Below are 18,426 nucleotides of genomic sequence, written 5' to 3' on the forward strand. Positions count from 1 at the left end.
TAGTACTAGAAAGGTAACAATGATCAATCATAGATCACCGTTTCACAGGCAATCACCTGAACCAATCAGAACCTATATGTAGCATTGTAGCAGGGAAAAAAATATGAATTCCAACCTTAAAAGAACATAAAGAAATTGTCATAAATGTGCCATTGTAAAGTAAAAGCCGAAAGGAAAGATAAAAAAGAAGCAAGATGAAGAGATATTAATTATTCGCGTGAGAGAGGGAATCCGATTCCATGACGCTTGCTGGGGAATGCAATGAACAACAAACTACAAACCACGCCAATCCCAATAGGCAATGCGACAAGAAGTTCCTTAAACTCCTCAGACGGTGCCGGATAGAAGCACTTAACAATGTTTTTATCAAACAATGCCACTGCTGCAAAAACCAGTATCGACAAGAATGCATGGAAAAAATCAATAAACCTTAGCCTGTACTTCTCAGCCTCCTCGGGTCCGAGTGTCACTAACCCATCAATCACCCACAAGCCTTGAGATGTTGCCAAACCATATCGGACTTTGCCTCTCGCATCCCTGAAGCTGTCGGTGAAGCACAAGATAAAGCACGAGAAGCAACAACCTGCAAGGAGGCATAGAGTCCTGACCTGGCTTGTGATGGTGTGGCACTGGCCTTGTTGTGTGAATATTGGTGACATGAATTGGAACGAGAGGACTGTTCCGGTGGGGAGAAGATTGGCCAAATGTGCTGACATTTTGAAGGTCCTTCTCATGGCCTTTTGTGCAGGAGTTTTGCGGTTTATGAGGGGTAAAACTGGTGCATTTTCCAGAAGTGGTTGCTGTGTTTCTAGGAAAGCCACGAGCAATTCTTCGTTTTGTACGTTCTCCGACTCCATTGATCGACCAAACTAATTCTCTTCTTCTTTGATCTGTTTATAGTTTATTGGATGTTTTTCACAATTACTCTCTATTGAAGAAAAGAAATATCATGAATGGAGCTGGGATAAAAACCCAGAGAGAAACTCAAAATTAGTGCAGATTAGTTTTTCCGTTAAGTGCCAAGACAAACGGGTAAAAGTTGATGGCCTTTTTCTTAAAAACTCCCATTGTTTTTTTTCAATGTGAGAAGGCTACAGTAACTGTCGTGGAATTAATTCGCAATGTTAATTTTAATAAGGAGGGATTTAGTTAATTTGCTTTTATTAGGGAGGTTTAATTCCACGGGCTATGTATTTATATTTAATTGTGGCTTAAAATAATTAAGGGCTAGTTTGTTTTCAGAGATGAGATGAGATGAGTTGAGATTAAAGTTAAAAAATTGAATAAAATATTGTTAGAATATATTTTTTAATATTATTTTTGTTTTGAGATTTGAAAAAGTTGAATTGTTTATTTTATTTTGTGTGGAGATTTGAAAAAGTTGTAATGATGAGATGAGATGAGATGTTTCCTGAAAACAAACGAGGTTAATGTTTGCTAAGGTTGAATGAAGGAGAACTTTAGATGATTGTTTCTTGTTTCGACATTTTCCTACGTTTGAGGAGTGCTATACAAATATTAATGACATGCACATGAGAAACTTATAAATTAAGGGCCGGATTTGTATAGGCCAAGACCAAAAATGGGAACTCTTCCCTTGATTCACAAACCATCTCTCTCTTTTTCGCTTTGCTTCACAAATTTTCAAAAGTTTATATTCTAGACTATTTGATTTTTAAATTTGCAACCTTGTTATGCTACAAGAAAAATGAGTGTTTATGACATTTTTTTGCGATGAAAATGATTATTTATGACGAAAACAGACTCATTTTAATTAGAAATAACTAGTCGTAAATAAGTAATTTTCTTGTAGTAAATTAAGATTTGACTAATAAAATTATGTCATGAGAGCAATTTATGGACCATATTAATAGACCGACCTTAATTGAGGTCCAAATTGAAAACTAAAAAAATTTAATTATATATATATAGGACGCAAATTAATAGTTTTGGTAACTCGAAATACAAAGTGAAAAATGTGCCGTAAAAAAACTAATTAATGAAGGATTAATAGGACTGAAATAGGGATATGCAGGAAAGACGTATCAGAGATATTTTAAAATAGAGCAAATATTCTCATCATTCAACCGGTTCACATATTCTACCTCACATGCACACCTAACGTGCCAAACTGGTTTCACATGCACACCTACCTCACATATTCTACCTCTCTTTCGCGTGTTTTTGTCTCTTTATATGTAGAGAACTTGAAATCAAATTGATAGTGGATAACAAAAGTTTGAGAAGATGCTTGGAATCATGAGTTGCCCAAACCCAAAATCCAGAGATTAGAGAGTATCAATTTGGACGACAACAAATCAAATGGATGGCCGAACCGATGCGAAGTAAGCCCGAAAGATGGAATAAAATTAAGAAAAAGCCCATCAAGCACTACGTACGTACTTCGATTCTCTCAGGGTAAGATGATAAGATCCATTGATTCCTTCTTCGAGAAGGAATCATTTATCTAACATCGATCTCCTCAACATGCACCTCGCACACGACACTTGGAATTATAATCTCGTACGTATGGCAATCGTGGAAAAGGCAACACTAAGGTCAAATGCGAATCTGCTACATTTTGGATCAATCGCGCCCCTTCACTCGTCGGTAAATGAATGGAACACGCCTTTGCTTTTGGAGCGAGATCAACCACTGTTCATCCTTATCAGGATTTCCAAAGACATCTGAATTTGCATTCGGGCATAAACTTGGGTGCGTTGTATCCTCATTCGGGGGTGTAAATATATATGCGGATATCTGAATCCAGATATACATTTACATCTAAATATGCTGATATTCGGATTGGGCATCCAGGCCACTGTAAGGTAGCCGGCCTCTACCAACTGTCCAAGGCGTGACCCACAAGAGCCACCAATATCGAACCGCCTATAACGGTGGTTGGCGGTGGCCATCCTCGTGGGTGGGTTTTTTCTCATTTTTATTTTTATTTAAATATAGTTATATATAACATTTTTTTTTTCTAAAACAAAATATCTTTTTAAAAAACGAAATCTATTTAACACATTCTTTTTTTAACACATCCAACACATTATTAATGTGAAAGCTTTCTACATCAATTATGCTAAAAACTTGTAGATATTTTAGACATTTGAAAATTAAAATGGATCTGTGTTAACACACACCTGCTTATATATGATAAAAGTCGCCTGTTAAATTTGTTAATACCCACTATTCACTAGATTCGTTCTATTCCCCGGTGTACGGCGCGGACACTAGATTTGGTTATTTGCCTCTCACTAGGCAGACAAGTTATTTGGCCGTATGTCTGATATCCGAATTTCTAGCTCATTTGTTCAATCTGCATGCACAGCCATACACTAGGATGATTGCGGTTGAAATATACTTAAATCATTAAATTTCTTTTTCCTTAGCTTAAGTTTTTGAAACGAGAAATTTTATAGACAAAAAAAATTATACAAAATAAATCCACAAATTGATATGACTTCTTGAAATCTGTTAGATCTATTTTATAATAAAAACAACTTTACAATCAGACGTACCATATTAAGTCACATCAGTTTATAGATTTACTTTTGTATAATACTGATGCAAATCAGGAGCTAGGGGGATATTTCCTAATTCCGTAATCAATGAAGCTATTACGATATGCAGAGGAGTTTTAGAAAGTCTACTTATTAGTTGCAATTCTATTTCTATTTTGAATAGATTCTGTTTATTTCTTTCTGAGTTTACTGCTTTCCTAGTTTACTTCTTCCTAGTTTTTATGCTTTCCTAGTTGGAGTTGGAGATTGTAATATTGGTTTGATATTCAAGGAAAGAATGAAAATAATGAAGGCAGTTTTTGTTGCCCATTCGACAAGTCGAATTTTCTTTGGAGTGATTCCAATGCCGTAGAGAGATTTTGCGTTTGCCTTACTCTTGGTTTCGACGTGAGGTTGGTCCAAGAGACTAGCATCATTTTTGGCATCAGAGAAAGGTTCTTTCATTATGGAGTTTTGCGTCTCATGCCTGTAACCCGTAGTGGTACTTCATACGCCATGGCTACCAACCAAAATCCGAACAACCCAAATCCAAACAACCAAAATCCAAACAACCAAAACATAGACCAGCCCCAGTTGCAGCACCAAATTGATCAAATCGCCACAGTCTTGGAGCAACTCACTCATCGACTAGATGTTATGTATGAGCGTTATGTTCAAGAGGAGTATGGGCCCTTCAATCAGAGAGGGCGTGGAGCAGTTCACGGGGGAAGGGTGGACAAAAGTGATGGAGATGTTGATGAAGATGGGGAAGAGGAAGAAAATCAGGAGTTTGAGAATCATGGGCCTTGGATCCGACGTCATAGGCAAAACTTTAGCAGAGGACAAGCTGGACATGGTGAAGGTTATCAACCTCTTGATGAACTGACCAAGAGAATGAAGATCGATGTGCCGGATTTTCATGGGAAGTTAGAGCCCAATACTTTTGAGGACTGGTTAACGGCTATCGAGGATTATTTCAATTGGTTTGTTGTATCGGATGATAGAAATGTTCGTTATGTTCAGATGAAATTGAAGGGGCATGCACGAGCATGGTGGGGAAGTGTGGAAGAACAATTATGCCGTACCTGACGACCAGCAGTTTCCAATTGGTAGGAGATGAAGGAGCGACTGAAGGAAAAATATTTGCCCATTGATTATGAGCAAATGATGTTCAAAGAGATGTTGCAACTCAGGCAAGGGTCATTAAGTGTCGATCAATTTATAGACCGCTTCCATGAGTTGACTGTCCGTAGCAAGATTGTGGAAACTGAACAACAAACCTTAGCTCAATACTGCACCGAACTAAGGAGTGAGCTACGCAAAGAAATGTGGACTGCTTGCTTAATCAACATGGAGGAGGCGTATCAGTTGGCACTCCGTATTGAGAAACAAACGAGACCTACGGTTGGGAGGAAAATGACGTCGATAGATGCAAAACCAGAATGTGTCACCACGCCTTCATTCCAAAGAGCCCCATTACTGAAAGATCAATTTAGAGGCACGGTGAGTGGAGACTTGAAAGGAAAAATAAAAGTTACCAGCAAAGGGCCCTAATGTTATAAATGTAAAGGCTTTGGACACTATGTTGTCGTGTGTCCTACAAGAGATAAGAAACTAGCCTTTATATGTGAAAAGGAATTATTAGTTGTGGATGCTGATGGAGACACGGATGGGGAGGAGTCCGATGGGGATAGTCATGCTGAAGAAGAGCACTTGGCTGCATCAGAATTACCCAGCTGCGTGATCAAACAAGTATTGACGGGAACAAAGAGAGAACTCCAAGCCAATCCCGAGTGGTTGCGCACCAATATCTTTCACACACGCATGGAACATTATAATCAGGCTTTGAATGTCATTATTGATAATGGGAGTGACATGAATGTGATCTCTGAAGCTGCTGTCAAACTTTTGGGACTAAAAACAGAGAAGCATCCTACTCCTTATTGGATTAGTTGGGTTAATGAAACCAACTCAATCCTGGTGAAGTGGCGTTGCTTGATTAAATTTTCATTGGGAAAAAAATATGTGGATGAAGCCTGGTGCAACGTAATCCCCATGACCATTTGCCACATGTTATTGGGATGTCCATGGCTTTATGATCGGAGGGTCCTTTATGATGGGTATGCTAACTGTTACTCTTTTGATTTCAAAGGTAAGAAGTTTGTTTTGGATCCTCTACAAGTTTCTGAATTTGAGACAAAAAAGAAGGTTGTCCCAGTTTTGACGATGCGAATTCACTTGAGTGATGCATGAGGATAATCTGGTGCTAATGGTAGTAAGACGGGAACTGAAGCAAGAGGACGGAAATATTCCAGTGGAGTTCTTGGCAATGCTGGAGGAATTTTAGGATATCAGGCCAGACGAAATTTTGAACCAACTACCACCAATGAGAGAGGTGCATCATGCTATCGATTTGATCCCTAGCTCGACTTTGCCTAATGTACCACACTACCACATGAGCCCAACAAAAAATGAAGAGCTTAGCCGTCAAATTCAGCAGTTGCTAGACCAAGGTTTTATTCGAGAAAGCCTTAGTCCCTGTGCTGTCCCAGTTTTACTTACGCCAAAGAAGCATGGTAGTTGGAGGATGTGTGTGGATAGCCAATCAATTAATAAGATAACCATGAAGTACCGATTTCCCATTCCACGTCTTGATGACATGTTGGATCTACTATGTGGCTTAGCTATTTTCACTAAGATCGACCTTCGGAGTAGTTACCACCAAATTTGTATCCGGGTGGGTGACGAGTGGAAGACGGCTTTCAAGACAAAAGATGGTTTGTTCGAATGGCTAGTCATGCCCTTCAGATTAACCAACGCGCCAAGCACTTTCATGCGCATTATGACGCAAGTTCTCAAACTATTTTTGGGAAAATTTGTCATTGTTTATTTTAATGATACATTAATTTTTAGCCAAAGTGTGCAGGATCATTTGAGCCATGTTGAGCAGGTATTGAATGTCTTGAGAGCTGAACAACTCTATATTAATAAGTGCTCGTTTATGAAGATTAGTGCCAAGTTTCTGGGTTTTATCATTTCTAATCAAGGTGTCGAGGCCGATCCCACAAAGGTGCACGCTGTCCAGACATGGCCAACGACCCATAATTTTTTCGAAGTCAGAAGTTTCAACGGTTTGGCCACGTTCTATCAACGATTTATTCACAGTTTCAACACTATAATGGCTCCGATCAATGAGTGTTTGAAAGAAAAAAAAGTTGTTTGGAGTGCAGCAACTGCCAAAGCATTCACCGAAATTAAAGAATGGATGGGGCGAGCACTAGTGCTCAAGTTGCCAGATTTTTCTAAAATTTTTGAAGTAGTTGTGATGCTTTGCATGTGGGAATTAGGGGTGTGTTGAGTTAGGAAGGTCACCCCATTGCTTTTTACAATGAGAAACTTAACAACACTCGCTGGTGATATTCGGTATATGATATGGAATTCTATGCTTTAATTCAAACTCTCAAGCATTGGCAACCATACTTAATCCACAGAGAATTTATTCTTTACACAGACCATGATTCTTTAAAGCACTTAAATTTCCAGAGTAAATTGAATGCACAACATGCCCGTTGGATGGACTATTTGTAGCAATTCGAATTTGTTATTAAGCATCAGTCAAGGATTGAGAATAAGGTGGCTAATGCCTTAAGCAGAAGACCTCATTTGTTACATATGTTTTCAGCTAATGTTGCAGGATTTGATAGTCTTAAAACAGAGTATGCCAACGATGAAGACTTGAGCAATGTATGGAGTGATCTCTCCAAACAAGACTGCTCATCTGGTAGTGATTATATGTTGAGCGATGGTTTTTTATTCTTCAAATCTCGACTATGCGTTCCGCGTGGCTTCTTTTGGGTATTTCTAATTACGAAACTCCACAGCGGGGGTTTAGCTGGGCATTTCGGATATGACAAAACTTTTGCTATTGTTGCTGATTGGTTCTATTGGCCTCGGATGCGGAGGGATGTACATATAGTGGTTGATTGGTGTCGAATTTACCAACTCAATAAAGGAACCAAGCAGCAAGCAGGGCTCTATACACCATTGCCCATTCCAGACAAACCATGGCAGCATATTAGTATGGATTTTGTTCTTGGGTTGCCAAAAGATATTCAGCAACACGATTCAATTATGGTGGTGGTAGATTGTTTTTCCAAGATGTCTCATTTTATTCCATGTCACAAAACGTATGACGCATCAAAGGTTGTAGCAATATTAATGCAGGAAGTTGTCCGTTTGCATGGTATTCCAGCCTCTATCGTGTCTGATAGAGACGTCAAGTTTGTAAGTTATTTTTGGAAAACCTTGTGGACGAAAATGGGGACAAAGCTGATGTTTTCGAGTGTTTTTCATCCCCAACCTGACGGCCAAATTGAGGTGACGAACAAGAGTTTGGGAAACTTATTACGTTGCCTTGTCACAGATCATGTGACTAGCTGGGATATGGTGCTTCCACACGCCGAATTTGCCTTTAATAATTCTGTTAACAGGTCAACAAGTTGCACTCCATTCGAAGTGGTTTATGGGTTCCAACCTAACACTCCACTTGACATTACTATTGCCACCCAGGCCAAGCGAGGCTGCACTAGATTTTTCTAGCTACATGCGAGATGTCCATGAAGAATTCAAATAGCATCTTACCTTCCATACAAATTCTTATGCAGCTTCAGCAAATTCAAAATGCAAGGATCGACAATTTAATGAAGGTGATATGGTTCTTGTTCATTTAAGGCCAGATCGTTTTCCTCCAAGGAGTTTTACCAAGCTTCATGTGCGCCAAGCAGATCCTTTTAAAGTAACCAAGAAATTGGGAATTAATGCATATGTCATTGATTTACTCTCTGATTTTGGTATTAGCCACGTGTTTAACATAGAAGACCTTACTGAGTTCAAGGGTGATGTCGATGAATTTTCCACACTGCTAGTTCCAGAGGTAACACAAGTTCTGCTAGTTCCAGAGAATATAGCGCCGCGAGATGAGATTGCTGCCATTCTTGACCATCTATTTGTTTCAACTCGCCGAGGAGGATATTACAAGTTTTTAGTGAAGTGGAAGAATCTTCCAAATTCAGACTGTGTTTGGTTGCAAGCTTCGGAAATCAAGCGTTTACATCCACATCTATTTGCTGCTTACATTCGTCAAAACTTGTCGAAGTCAAGTTCTTCAGGAGAGCTGTCAATTGATGCAAATAAGGAGGGGGATATTTCATAATTTCGTAATCAATGGAGCTGTTACGATATACATAGGAGTTTTAGAAAGTCTACTTATTAGTTGCAATTTTGTTTTTGTTTTGAATAGATTCTGTTTATTCCTTTCTGAGTTTACTACTTTCCTAGTTTACTTCTCCCTAGTTTTTTTGCTTTCCTAGTTGGAGTTGGAGATTGTAATATTGGTTTGATATTTAAGGAAAGAATGAAAATAATGAAGGTAGTTTTTGTTGCCCATTCGACGAGTTGAATTTTCTTTGGAGTGATTCCAATGCTGCAGAGAGATTCTGCATTTGCTACTTGGTTTTGACGTGAGGTTGGTCCAGGAGATTAGGCATCAAATACATTTGTGGTTAAAGTATTTTCCTTTTGAAATTAGTGGTGGTTTAACATGGTATCACAGTTAGATTTTTAAGTTCTAACCTTGACTTCACAGTTTACCTCATTTAATTAAATATTTCACATATTAGATTCACTTATTGAGAATAAATTTGAACCACATGTGACAAGAGTGTCACAACATAATTAAATGATTAAACTCACTTATTCCCAAAAGCTTAAGCATTTAATTCAGGGAATCCATTAACTCAAGGTTTTGAAGTTCGAAAAAGAACTAATTTAGGGAATCCAATGAAACAAAAGTGGACATGAACCATAAAGTATAAACCAATGAAATTGAACAAGCAACCATACTTCTCTACGCAATTTATTTTGAGAAATGTTATTTTTTATTTTAGATTTTGTCATTTAAAATTACATTGATTAATATATACATTTAAAATGGTTTCTATTTAAATAGTAGACATATAAAACTATTTAAAATATATAACATGAGATAGTGGAATATATATAAGCAGGCGAATTTGTGGGTATTAACAAATTTATCTTTTGTGACAGAGGAAACTCTCACAAAAAATAACCAAAACGTCACTAAAGACATTTGATGGCGGTTTGAAACCGTCACCACAACCGTCACCTAATGTGTGTCACAGAAATAATTAGTGATGATTTACTGTTGAACTGTCACTAAAAATATTTTTAGTGACGGTTGGAGGTGTTCTGTTTGGTGTAATATTCGAACAAAATCTTTTTTTATGAATGTTGAGATCTGTCACAGAAAGTAACCTTTGGACGTCGAATCGAATGTTTGAACGTCAACTCAACCAATTGGGATTCGAATGACAAAAGTTGACGTTCACTAATTATAGTCTGAAGGTATCATATTTACGTTCGAACGTTTATACGTCCAAACGCAAGTGGTACGTTCGGAGGATAGTTCGAAGCTTAATCATTTAAACATTTGAATGTTTTGTTCGATTGAGGGTGAGTACATTTGAACGTTATGTTATAATTTTGTATAATTACGTTCAAACATTGGTTCAAATGTGAACCATTGTTCGAACATTTTGTATTTACATTCGAACGTACAGATCAGAAATACTAATTTCATAAAATTAAAAAACATATCAATTGTATCATATTACACACCATATTTAACAACTAACAATGTCTTATAAAGTTTCAAAATTAGATATTAAAAGTTATATACACTGATAAAATTGATAAAATTCATTTCTTCTTCTTTTCTCACCCACCGCGATTCTGTTGCAATGACATAACACAATCCATTTGCACCATCATCTCTCCGTACACTTACTCTTGCTTTTGGACTTCACTGTGTATTCCTTCCTCTTGGTCTCTCTGTTGGTCCTACAAACGTGTCTCTAAATGAAATTGTCACTCTAAGAGGGACTCTAACTCTTGCTGTCTCGACCTCATATATTCATTCTCGTGCCATACAACTTCTAAATCTTTGGTAAAATTATTAATTTGTGAAGTCGATGAGGTTGAAGAGGATGAACCAGAATGTTTAAAAGATTGTCTCGAACCTCTTGCCATACTAGACTTGGGCCCGAGAAGTTGCGTGAATATGTCTATGTCATCCAGAGAGAATTTCCCAGAAGTTGACTGCATCTCCATCATTGTTTTATGCAATTTGAAAGAAAACACACAATAAGTAATGTATTAAAAGAAAAACAAATAAAAAATAAATTAATCACATGTTGTATAATTTATTTAACAAAATTAACACCGCTTACATAATTATCTACAACGGCAGGATCCATCCACTCACTACGCTCATTAGTGTGAACATCAACATAGACATGAATGAGGGAAAAATTTTCAGAATGATCACGTTTCTAACAAAGTGACATTAGCAATTTTAAAAAGATAATGTTAGTACTTAAATAAAATAATATCAGAAAAGTAAATGAATTCCATTATTTATTAATTACCATTTTATCAGTAAGACGGTGGAATGATATTGAACCGGCACGATGGTGGATAGTCAGGTTGGATCTATTCTATGTATTTGTAGAACTTAAGTGCTACAAAATTAATTAAAAATTTTAATTGTAATATATATATAATATATGGAGCAAATATAAATGTAAATAATTAAATGATATAAATCTGGAATACCTGATAATCTAGAGTTGCGAAAAGATCACAACACTTTCTCCAATCGTCTAACTTCATTTGCTGGAAAGGGGACTGCACAGCCTCTTCCAACGTCTCAACTTTTTGAAGTGGTTATGACATCGTTCCTTGTGACATCGAAATAGTGTAGCCATCAACTCATTCACAGTTCTCGAATCCTCGTTACGGCCAAAGTCGAGGTCGAATTCATCTTAATAAGTGAATTACGTTAAAAATAGGATATATTAATCTAGGTGAAAAAAATGTACTCTCAAAGTAAACTTACCAGCACACGACTCTGAATGTGTTCCTTAATCTCATTCGGAACATCTCGCCATGATCGCACATAAAATAGAGCATAAGTTTGAACTACTGTGCCAATATAGGAGGAAAGCACTGCTGCACTATCTTCTCCAGTGAAATTATCAGGAATGATGACCTTGAGTTTTCCGTACCTTCTATTTTTCTCAAGAGAAATGTCACATGTATAGCCACGACTGCAATGAGCGAATGCATCAACTAATAGATAATAGTATAATTATAGTTATATAGTTATTGAGACAAAAATATTAATATATAATTAATTATCAACCGACATTTCCTTACTGGTAGGTGTTGATTGGCTGTCGTTCTCTTGCGTGTTAACCTGAACTTCAGGAGCGAATTCCTCGGGTGGGGAGTCCTCAACGGGTTCAGGACTTGAACTTGGCAGAAGAGACACATTTCTTCGTTGTCGTTTTGGCGACGTCCTTGAAAATGATTAATATGATAAAGAAAATTAACTAGAAGAAATTATGAAAAGTATAATATTCTATAGTCACCTATATGAATAAAATATTTAGTACTTTTATTCTTCATATTCGGATGTATTTTCTATGCTTGTTTCAAAATCTCCCTCAATAACATCTTCATCATCATCATCAATCTCTTCTCTGTCCACCTTATCCACTTCCTATCCGGATTCTTCTTCGTCTTCTTCTTCTTCGTCTTCTTCTTTTTCTTTCTCACTTACTTGAATTGAATGATCATTTAATACGGATGGGTCAAGATGAACCAGTGGGACGTCATCTCTACACAAGGGGAGCAACTCTAGTCAACCGAGGTCTACAAATAAGTTAATACCCTCTCCATCTTCTTGGTAGGCCTCTACAATTGGAGTATCATCTTCATCTCTACTATTCTGGTAATCTGCACTCGTTCCTGCTTCATATATATTTCGAGAGACAAATTTTTGTATGACTCCCCAAGTTATCTCTCCACTATCTTCATAAGCACTTTTCATAGGATCAATCAAATAATAGACTTGGATAGCTTGACAAGCCGATATGAATGGATCATCTTTGTACCATTTAGATGCAGTATTGACACTTGTAAAGTGATTATACCTATGTATCGAAACTTGACCACCTCTTAGATCCCACCAATCACATTTAAAGACATATCTTACAGACCCACCCAGATATTTCAATCCGATAATATCACGTATGACACCATAATAGTCAATATCATTTGTTCCGTGACTCCCCTCGACCAACACACCACAATTTTGAGTCTTTCTATTACGTTCATGGTCCAGAGTATGTAATTTATAACCTTGAACTGTGTATGCAGTGTATCGAAGTGTTTTATTTGAGGGACCACAGGCCAATGCATACAATTTAGGAGAAACTGATCTGGGATCACGAGCACGTTGTTCCAAAATCTATCAATTGAAATAGTATATACTTATGAAAAGCTATCCAGAGTTAAAAGTTTCAAAATCTAACATATATGTAATTTTAGTTCAAACATGTTGTTCAAACCATCCCGAAAATTCTTCCTCGTGTCTTGCCTCTATATTCTCTACACCTTCCGTCCTAAGTTTGTCCATGTGCTCACTCTATATAAGTGCAAAAGAATATTATTTTGAGCACAAAAGTTATAGTTAAACTTTTTTAACTAGAATTATTCGAAGCATGCAACGACATACTTGAGATAGTCATCAATTTCCTGGCAATTATTTAGCACGCATCGCCGAAGTTTATGATAAAGTGTCAAAACTGCATAATTAAGTTGATAAAGTGAGTAAATTGTTTAGCCAAAAATGAATTAAATACTTAATTATACAGTAAATTATAAACTGGGGTCAATTGTTAAATCATGATATTTTGCACTTAAAAAGCTTGTAATGCAGCTGGCATACTCACTTTGTTAAGACACACCAAAGTTAATCTACCCATTTAATCCTTATATGATGAACACTTAAATAATTGTTATAAGGGTAATTTTGGAATTAAGAACTAGACATGGGATTCACTAAGGGACATATACCCACTGGTGTGAAGTGGAGCAGCTTTTGGAAACTCACGCACGCGGACAACTATGGCATGATTTGGCTTCAACGCTGGTGGAGAGCAGCTCACGCGAGATTGCATGGCTGGATCGTGGCCTTACAAGAAGAGCAGCTCACATGGGGGGAAAAACGTGAAGTGCACACTATAGGGGCTTTAGCACAGGACGCACGGTATAAAATGAGGGATTTTTCCTTGCAGGACTCTCTCAGTTGTTTTTTTGCATTTTTTTCCAAACTTTTGTTTTGGGAGCTTTATTTCTTAGTTGTAGTTGTTCTGGAATTTTTTTCTTGGGTAGCTTTGTTTTTGAGCAGCGAGCATCCCTTCTATGAGTTTGGAGTTACTTGTTTTATTTTTACTTGTTTTATTTTCCATTTTCCTGAGAGAATGATGTTAGGCTAAGTTTACAGTTTGAGCTACAAGATATGGATTCTGTTGCTCTAAACTACTTATTAGAGTGATTCTAATATGATAAAAAATCCATTTTATAGTTTTGCAAGTCGATTTTGTTGAGATAAGTCAAAACAAGAGATCCTTGTTCTTGTTCTACTGTTGACGTAAGGCACATCAGAAACTTGGTAATAGTTTCAAGGTTTTTCATGGTTGAAATTCATAGTAAATTTATTTGCATTCTATAGATACTTAGGACTGGAAATCTAGTTTTAAATCTTCATTTTTTGATTGTTAATGCTTAGACTAGATTGACAATTGAGTTATAGAGTTTAACCTTTTAATCTGAGTTTGGAAAAGGAGGAGACATTCTTGTAGCCCAAGTGTTTGACATTTTGAGTAAACTTGTTTTGATATTACTACAATCTCTACATTTCCTGCACCTATTTTACTAATACTCATATTCCTCATTTTTTTTAATTTGACAAGCAATTAGAAAACCAATTCCACTTCATTCTTACACTATGTTTCATCCAAAAATCAAAACTATCATTTTCATTAATAAACTCCACATCAGTACATAAGCATATATTATTATTTCTCTCCTTAGATATGTAAAAAACCCCTTTCTTAAAGACGTTCAATGCACAAAATGCCCCTCATTAAATGTTTGCTCAGCATGAATGTTGTTATCCCTATGGAAATGACCTTAGAACTCCTCCATGTACTACTTTGATAGCTTCTGCACTTGGAAGATAGATTTAGAAAGCCATCAAGTTTTTGGCGCCGTTGTCAGGGACAACTGGTGTTTATCAGAGCATTCTCATACTATTGAGAAGAAATTTGTAGTGCTGTGAACCTCTTCACAGCTTGTGTGAGATTCTTCTTTATTTTATTTTATTTTTTTTTTTCTGTTTGTCTTACATATTCTTTTATGTTTTGCTCTTGTTGTTTGACTGGTTGGACCAGAGACCAAACTTCTCAATTGGTTAGGACAGAATCACCAGTATCTTTTACCTCAGCATCACTTTCTCTTGAATCATCTTCTGACACTAATAGTACCATGGCTGAAAATGAGAATCATGATAGGGAAGTAGTAAATCAGAACAGGACAGTTAGAGATTACTTACAACCTGTCAGAACTAGCACACCCTCATGCATAATCCAACCTTTGAATGCAAATGCCTTTAATTTCAAACTTGGAAAGATTTCATTGATTCCACATTTTCATGGCATGAAATCCGAAAACCCTTACCTTCATATCAAAGAGTTTGAAGAGGTTTGTTCTATATTCATGGACCGGACATGCACTAAGAAGGTTATTAGACTAATTCCTTGAAAGATAAGGCTAAAACGTGGTTGAATTCATTAAGACCTAGAACCTTTACCTTGGCACATGGCAGGAAATGCAAACTAAATTTTTGAAGAACTTCATTCCAATACATAGGACAAATGCACTTAAAAGAAAAATCATGAACTTTACCCAAAAAGATCCCGAAACTTTTTATCAAAGCTGGGAAAGGTTCAATGATCTTTTAAATGCTTGTCCTCATCATGGTAATGAAAATTGGCATGTGATAAGTTTTTTTATGAAAGTTTGATACCTAAAATGTGTCAATTTGTACAAACCATGTGTAATGGAGAATTGTTCGACAAAGAGCCTGAGGAAGCATTCGAATATTTTGATTACCTTGCTGAAAATGCTCAATCTTGGGACACAGCTAATGTGTATGATAGGTCGAGACAAGTTGAGTCTGGTCATGTAAAATATACTTTAAAGGAAAATGATGATTTGCGTGCTAAATTAACCTTGCTGTCTAGAAAAATGGAAGCCATAGAATTGAAAAAAGTAAATGAAGTGCATGTTGTCCATAAAAATTCTGAGAAGTGTGGCATATGTGAGGATCATGGGCATTCAACTAATGAGTGTCCCATGATCCCGCATTCAAAGAAGTATTGTTGGACCAACCTAATGCTGTAAATATGATACATAAACTATATTCTGGTCCTTACTCTAATTCTTACAATCCAGGATGGAGAAACCACCCAAATTTTGGGTGGAGGAGTGACTAGCATGTAGCTCCAGCAACCTTGGCTCTGTGGCCCTCCCAACTCACAATTCAAGCAACTCCAATGCAAAAGAAGGGACTTGAGGAGACAGTACAGCAACTATCAAACAACTTGCAGCAGTTTATGCAAGGTCAAGCAACAATCAACAATCAAAACTCTCAAGCAATAAATGCATTCGGAGCACACTTACAAAGATGATTACGGCTTGGAGCTCCCAAGAAAAAGGAAAATTTTCTGCACAACCTCAACCCAATCCACAAAGTCAGCCACTTCAAGAAGCAGTTGAGAGTTTAAATATAAGGCAAGTGAAGGCAGTCATTACTTTGAGAAATGGTAACGTGGTGAACATTTCGGCTCAAGGTTCAGACAAGGCTGGTAAGGTCTCTAAACCTGTACAAAATGAGGCTGAAAAGAGCGAGGTTGAACAAACTGAAACTGAAAATGAAACTAAAAACATGTCCTGTACCTGCTCCTTTTCCTCGAAGATTGGCTCCCCTGCACAAAGACAAATACCAATATGAAATTTTAGAAATATTCAAGCAAGTTAGAATTGACATCCCTTTGTTGGATGCTATTCAACAAATTCCCACATATGCTAAGTTTCTAAAAGATTTGTTTACAATTAAAAGAAAATTAAATGTGCAAAAGAAAGCCTTTCTTACTGAGTAGGTCAGTGCCATAATTCAGAGCAATACCCCACCAAAATATAAAGACCCCGGTTCACTAACAATTGCTTGTGTTATAGGAAGTTCAAAATTTGGCCAAGCATTGTTAGATTTAGGTTCAAGTGTGAATTTACTGCCTTATAATGTATTTAAGCAGCTTGGTTTGAGGGAATTAAAACCAACTCCTATCATTTTACAACTAGCGGATAGATCGATTAAAATGCCAATAGGGGTTGTTGAAGATGTCTTAGTTCAAGTGGATACATTTTTTTGCCCCGTAAATTTTGTTGTGTTGGATGTTCACTTGACACCAAAATCTTCTTTTCAAGCACCTGTGATTCTTGGGAGACCCTTTCTTGCTACTTCAAATGCATTCATAAACTGTAGGAGTGGTGTTTTAAAGTTGAGTTTTGGGAACATGACCCTTGAACTAAATATTTTTAACATTTGTAAGCAACCTCAAGATTTGGAAGATGTACAAAAAGTCAATTTGTAAGAAAGTATCATTGAGGAAGAGGCTTATTTGGCATACCAGCCCACTAACCTACTGTTGAATTAGAAAATATTTGTGACTTCATCATTGATGATACCCCCATTAATGCTTCTCCTGTTTTTAATGCAAAAAATAAAATTGAAGCTAAATGAAGGCCTAAAGTTGAGCAGCTCCCGCCATTGATAGCAAGCTTAAAGCCTTCAGCAAATGAAATCCCAAGACTAGAGCTGAAGCCATTGCCGGCTGACCTGAAGTAAGCATTTATGGGTCTTGATAGCACATTCCCAGTGGTGATTTCAGCCCAGCTCACTCATAACCAAGAAGGGAAACTAATGGAAGTCTTGAGGTAGCACAAAGATGCTATTGGATGGACAATCGCAGATATAAAGATATAAAGATATAAATCCTCTTGTGTGCACTCATAGGATTTATTTAGAAGAGAATGCTAGAATCTCTAGGGAGATGCAAATGAGACTAAATCCTACCATTAAAGAGGTAGTAAAAATAGAGGTTTTGAAACTAATTGACATGGGAATTATCTACCCTATTGCGGACAGCAAGTGGGTAAGTCCCATTCATGTAATTCCAAAAAAATTTGGGCTTACTATTGTGAAAAATGAGAAAAATGAACTAATTCCTACTAGGATTTCTACTGTTTGGCGAATGTGTATAGATTATAGGAAGTTGAATGCCGCCACTAGTTAAGATCATTTTCGTTTGCCCTTTCTTGATTAAGTGTTAGAAAAAGTTGCTGGCCATGATTTTTATTGCTTTCTTGATGGATTTTCTGGTTTCTACCAAATAGAAATAGTACCTGAAGATCAGGAGAAAACAACTTTTACCTACCCATTTGGCACTTTTGCATTTAGAAGAATGCCTTTTGGACTATGTAATGCACTAGCTACTTTCCAATGATGTATGCTTAGTATTTTCAGCGACATGATTGAAAACAGTTTGGAAGTATTCATGGATGATTTTTCAGTATGTGGTAGTTCTTTTGATGTATGTTTGACTAACTTACAAGTTGTTTTAGCTAGGTGTGAAGAGAAGCTTTTGCTTCTCAATTGGGAAAAATGTCATTTCATGGTTCAACAAGGCATAGTTCTTGGTCACATAGCCTCATCACGAGGTATTGAGGTTGATAAAGCTAAGATTGAGCTTATCTCCAAGCTTCTTATACCCAAAATAGTAAAAGAAATCAGATAATTTCTTGAGCATACTAGGTTCTATATGAGGTTCATTCAAAATTTTAGTTCTATCTCTGAGCCCTTGTGCGAGTTACT

The 18,426-nt window shown here is 36.8% G+C and overlaps 1 protein-coding gene and 1 non-coding gene across 2 annotated transcripts; both read right to left on the bottom strand.

Moving 5' to 3' along the window:
* Positions 1-209: 209 nt before the first annotated feature.
* Positions 210-857, bottom strand: LOC108996711 (protein DMP7-like). Its single transcript, XM_018972729.1, has one exon. The coding sequence runs from the start codon at positions 855-857 to the stop codon at positions 210-212; it is 648 nt and encodes a 215-aa protein (XP_018828274.1).
* Positions 858-15,369: 14,512 nt separating this feature from the next.
* LOC118344456 lies at positions 15,370-15,476 on the bottom strand. The gene has a single exon (XR_004798243.1). It is a non-coding gene; the product is annotated as a small nucleolar RNA R71 (small nucleolar RNA).
* Positions 15,477-18,426: the final 2,950 nt, after the last annotated feature.

Source organism: Juglans regia, chromosome 1, assembly GCF_001411555.2.
Source record: "Juglans regia cultivar Chandler chromosome 1, Walnut 2.0, whole genome shotgun sequence".
In the NCBI taxonomy this organism is placed as follows: Eukaryota; Viridiplantae; Streptophyta; class Magnoliopsida; order Fagales; family Juglandaceae; genus Juglans; species Juglans regia.

Coding starts and splice junctions, on each gene's coding strand:
- LOC108996711 (XM_018972729.1), bottom strand. CDS start 857: ATGGAGTCGGAGAACGTACAAAACGAAGAATTGCTCGTGGCTTTCCTA.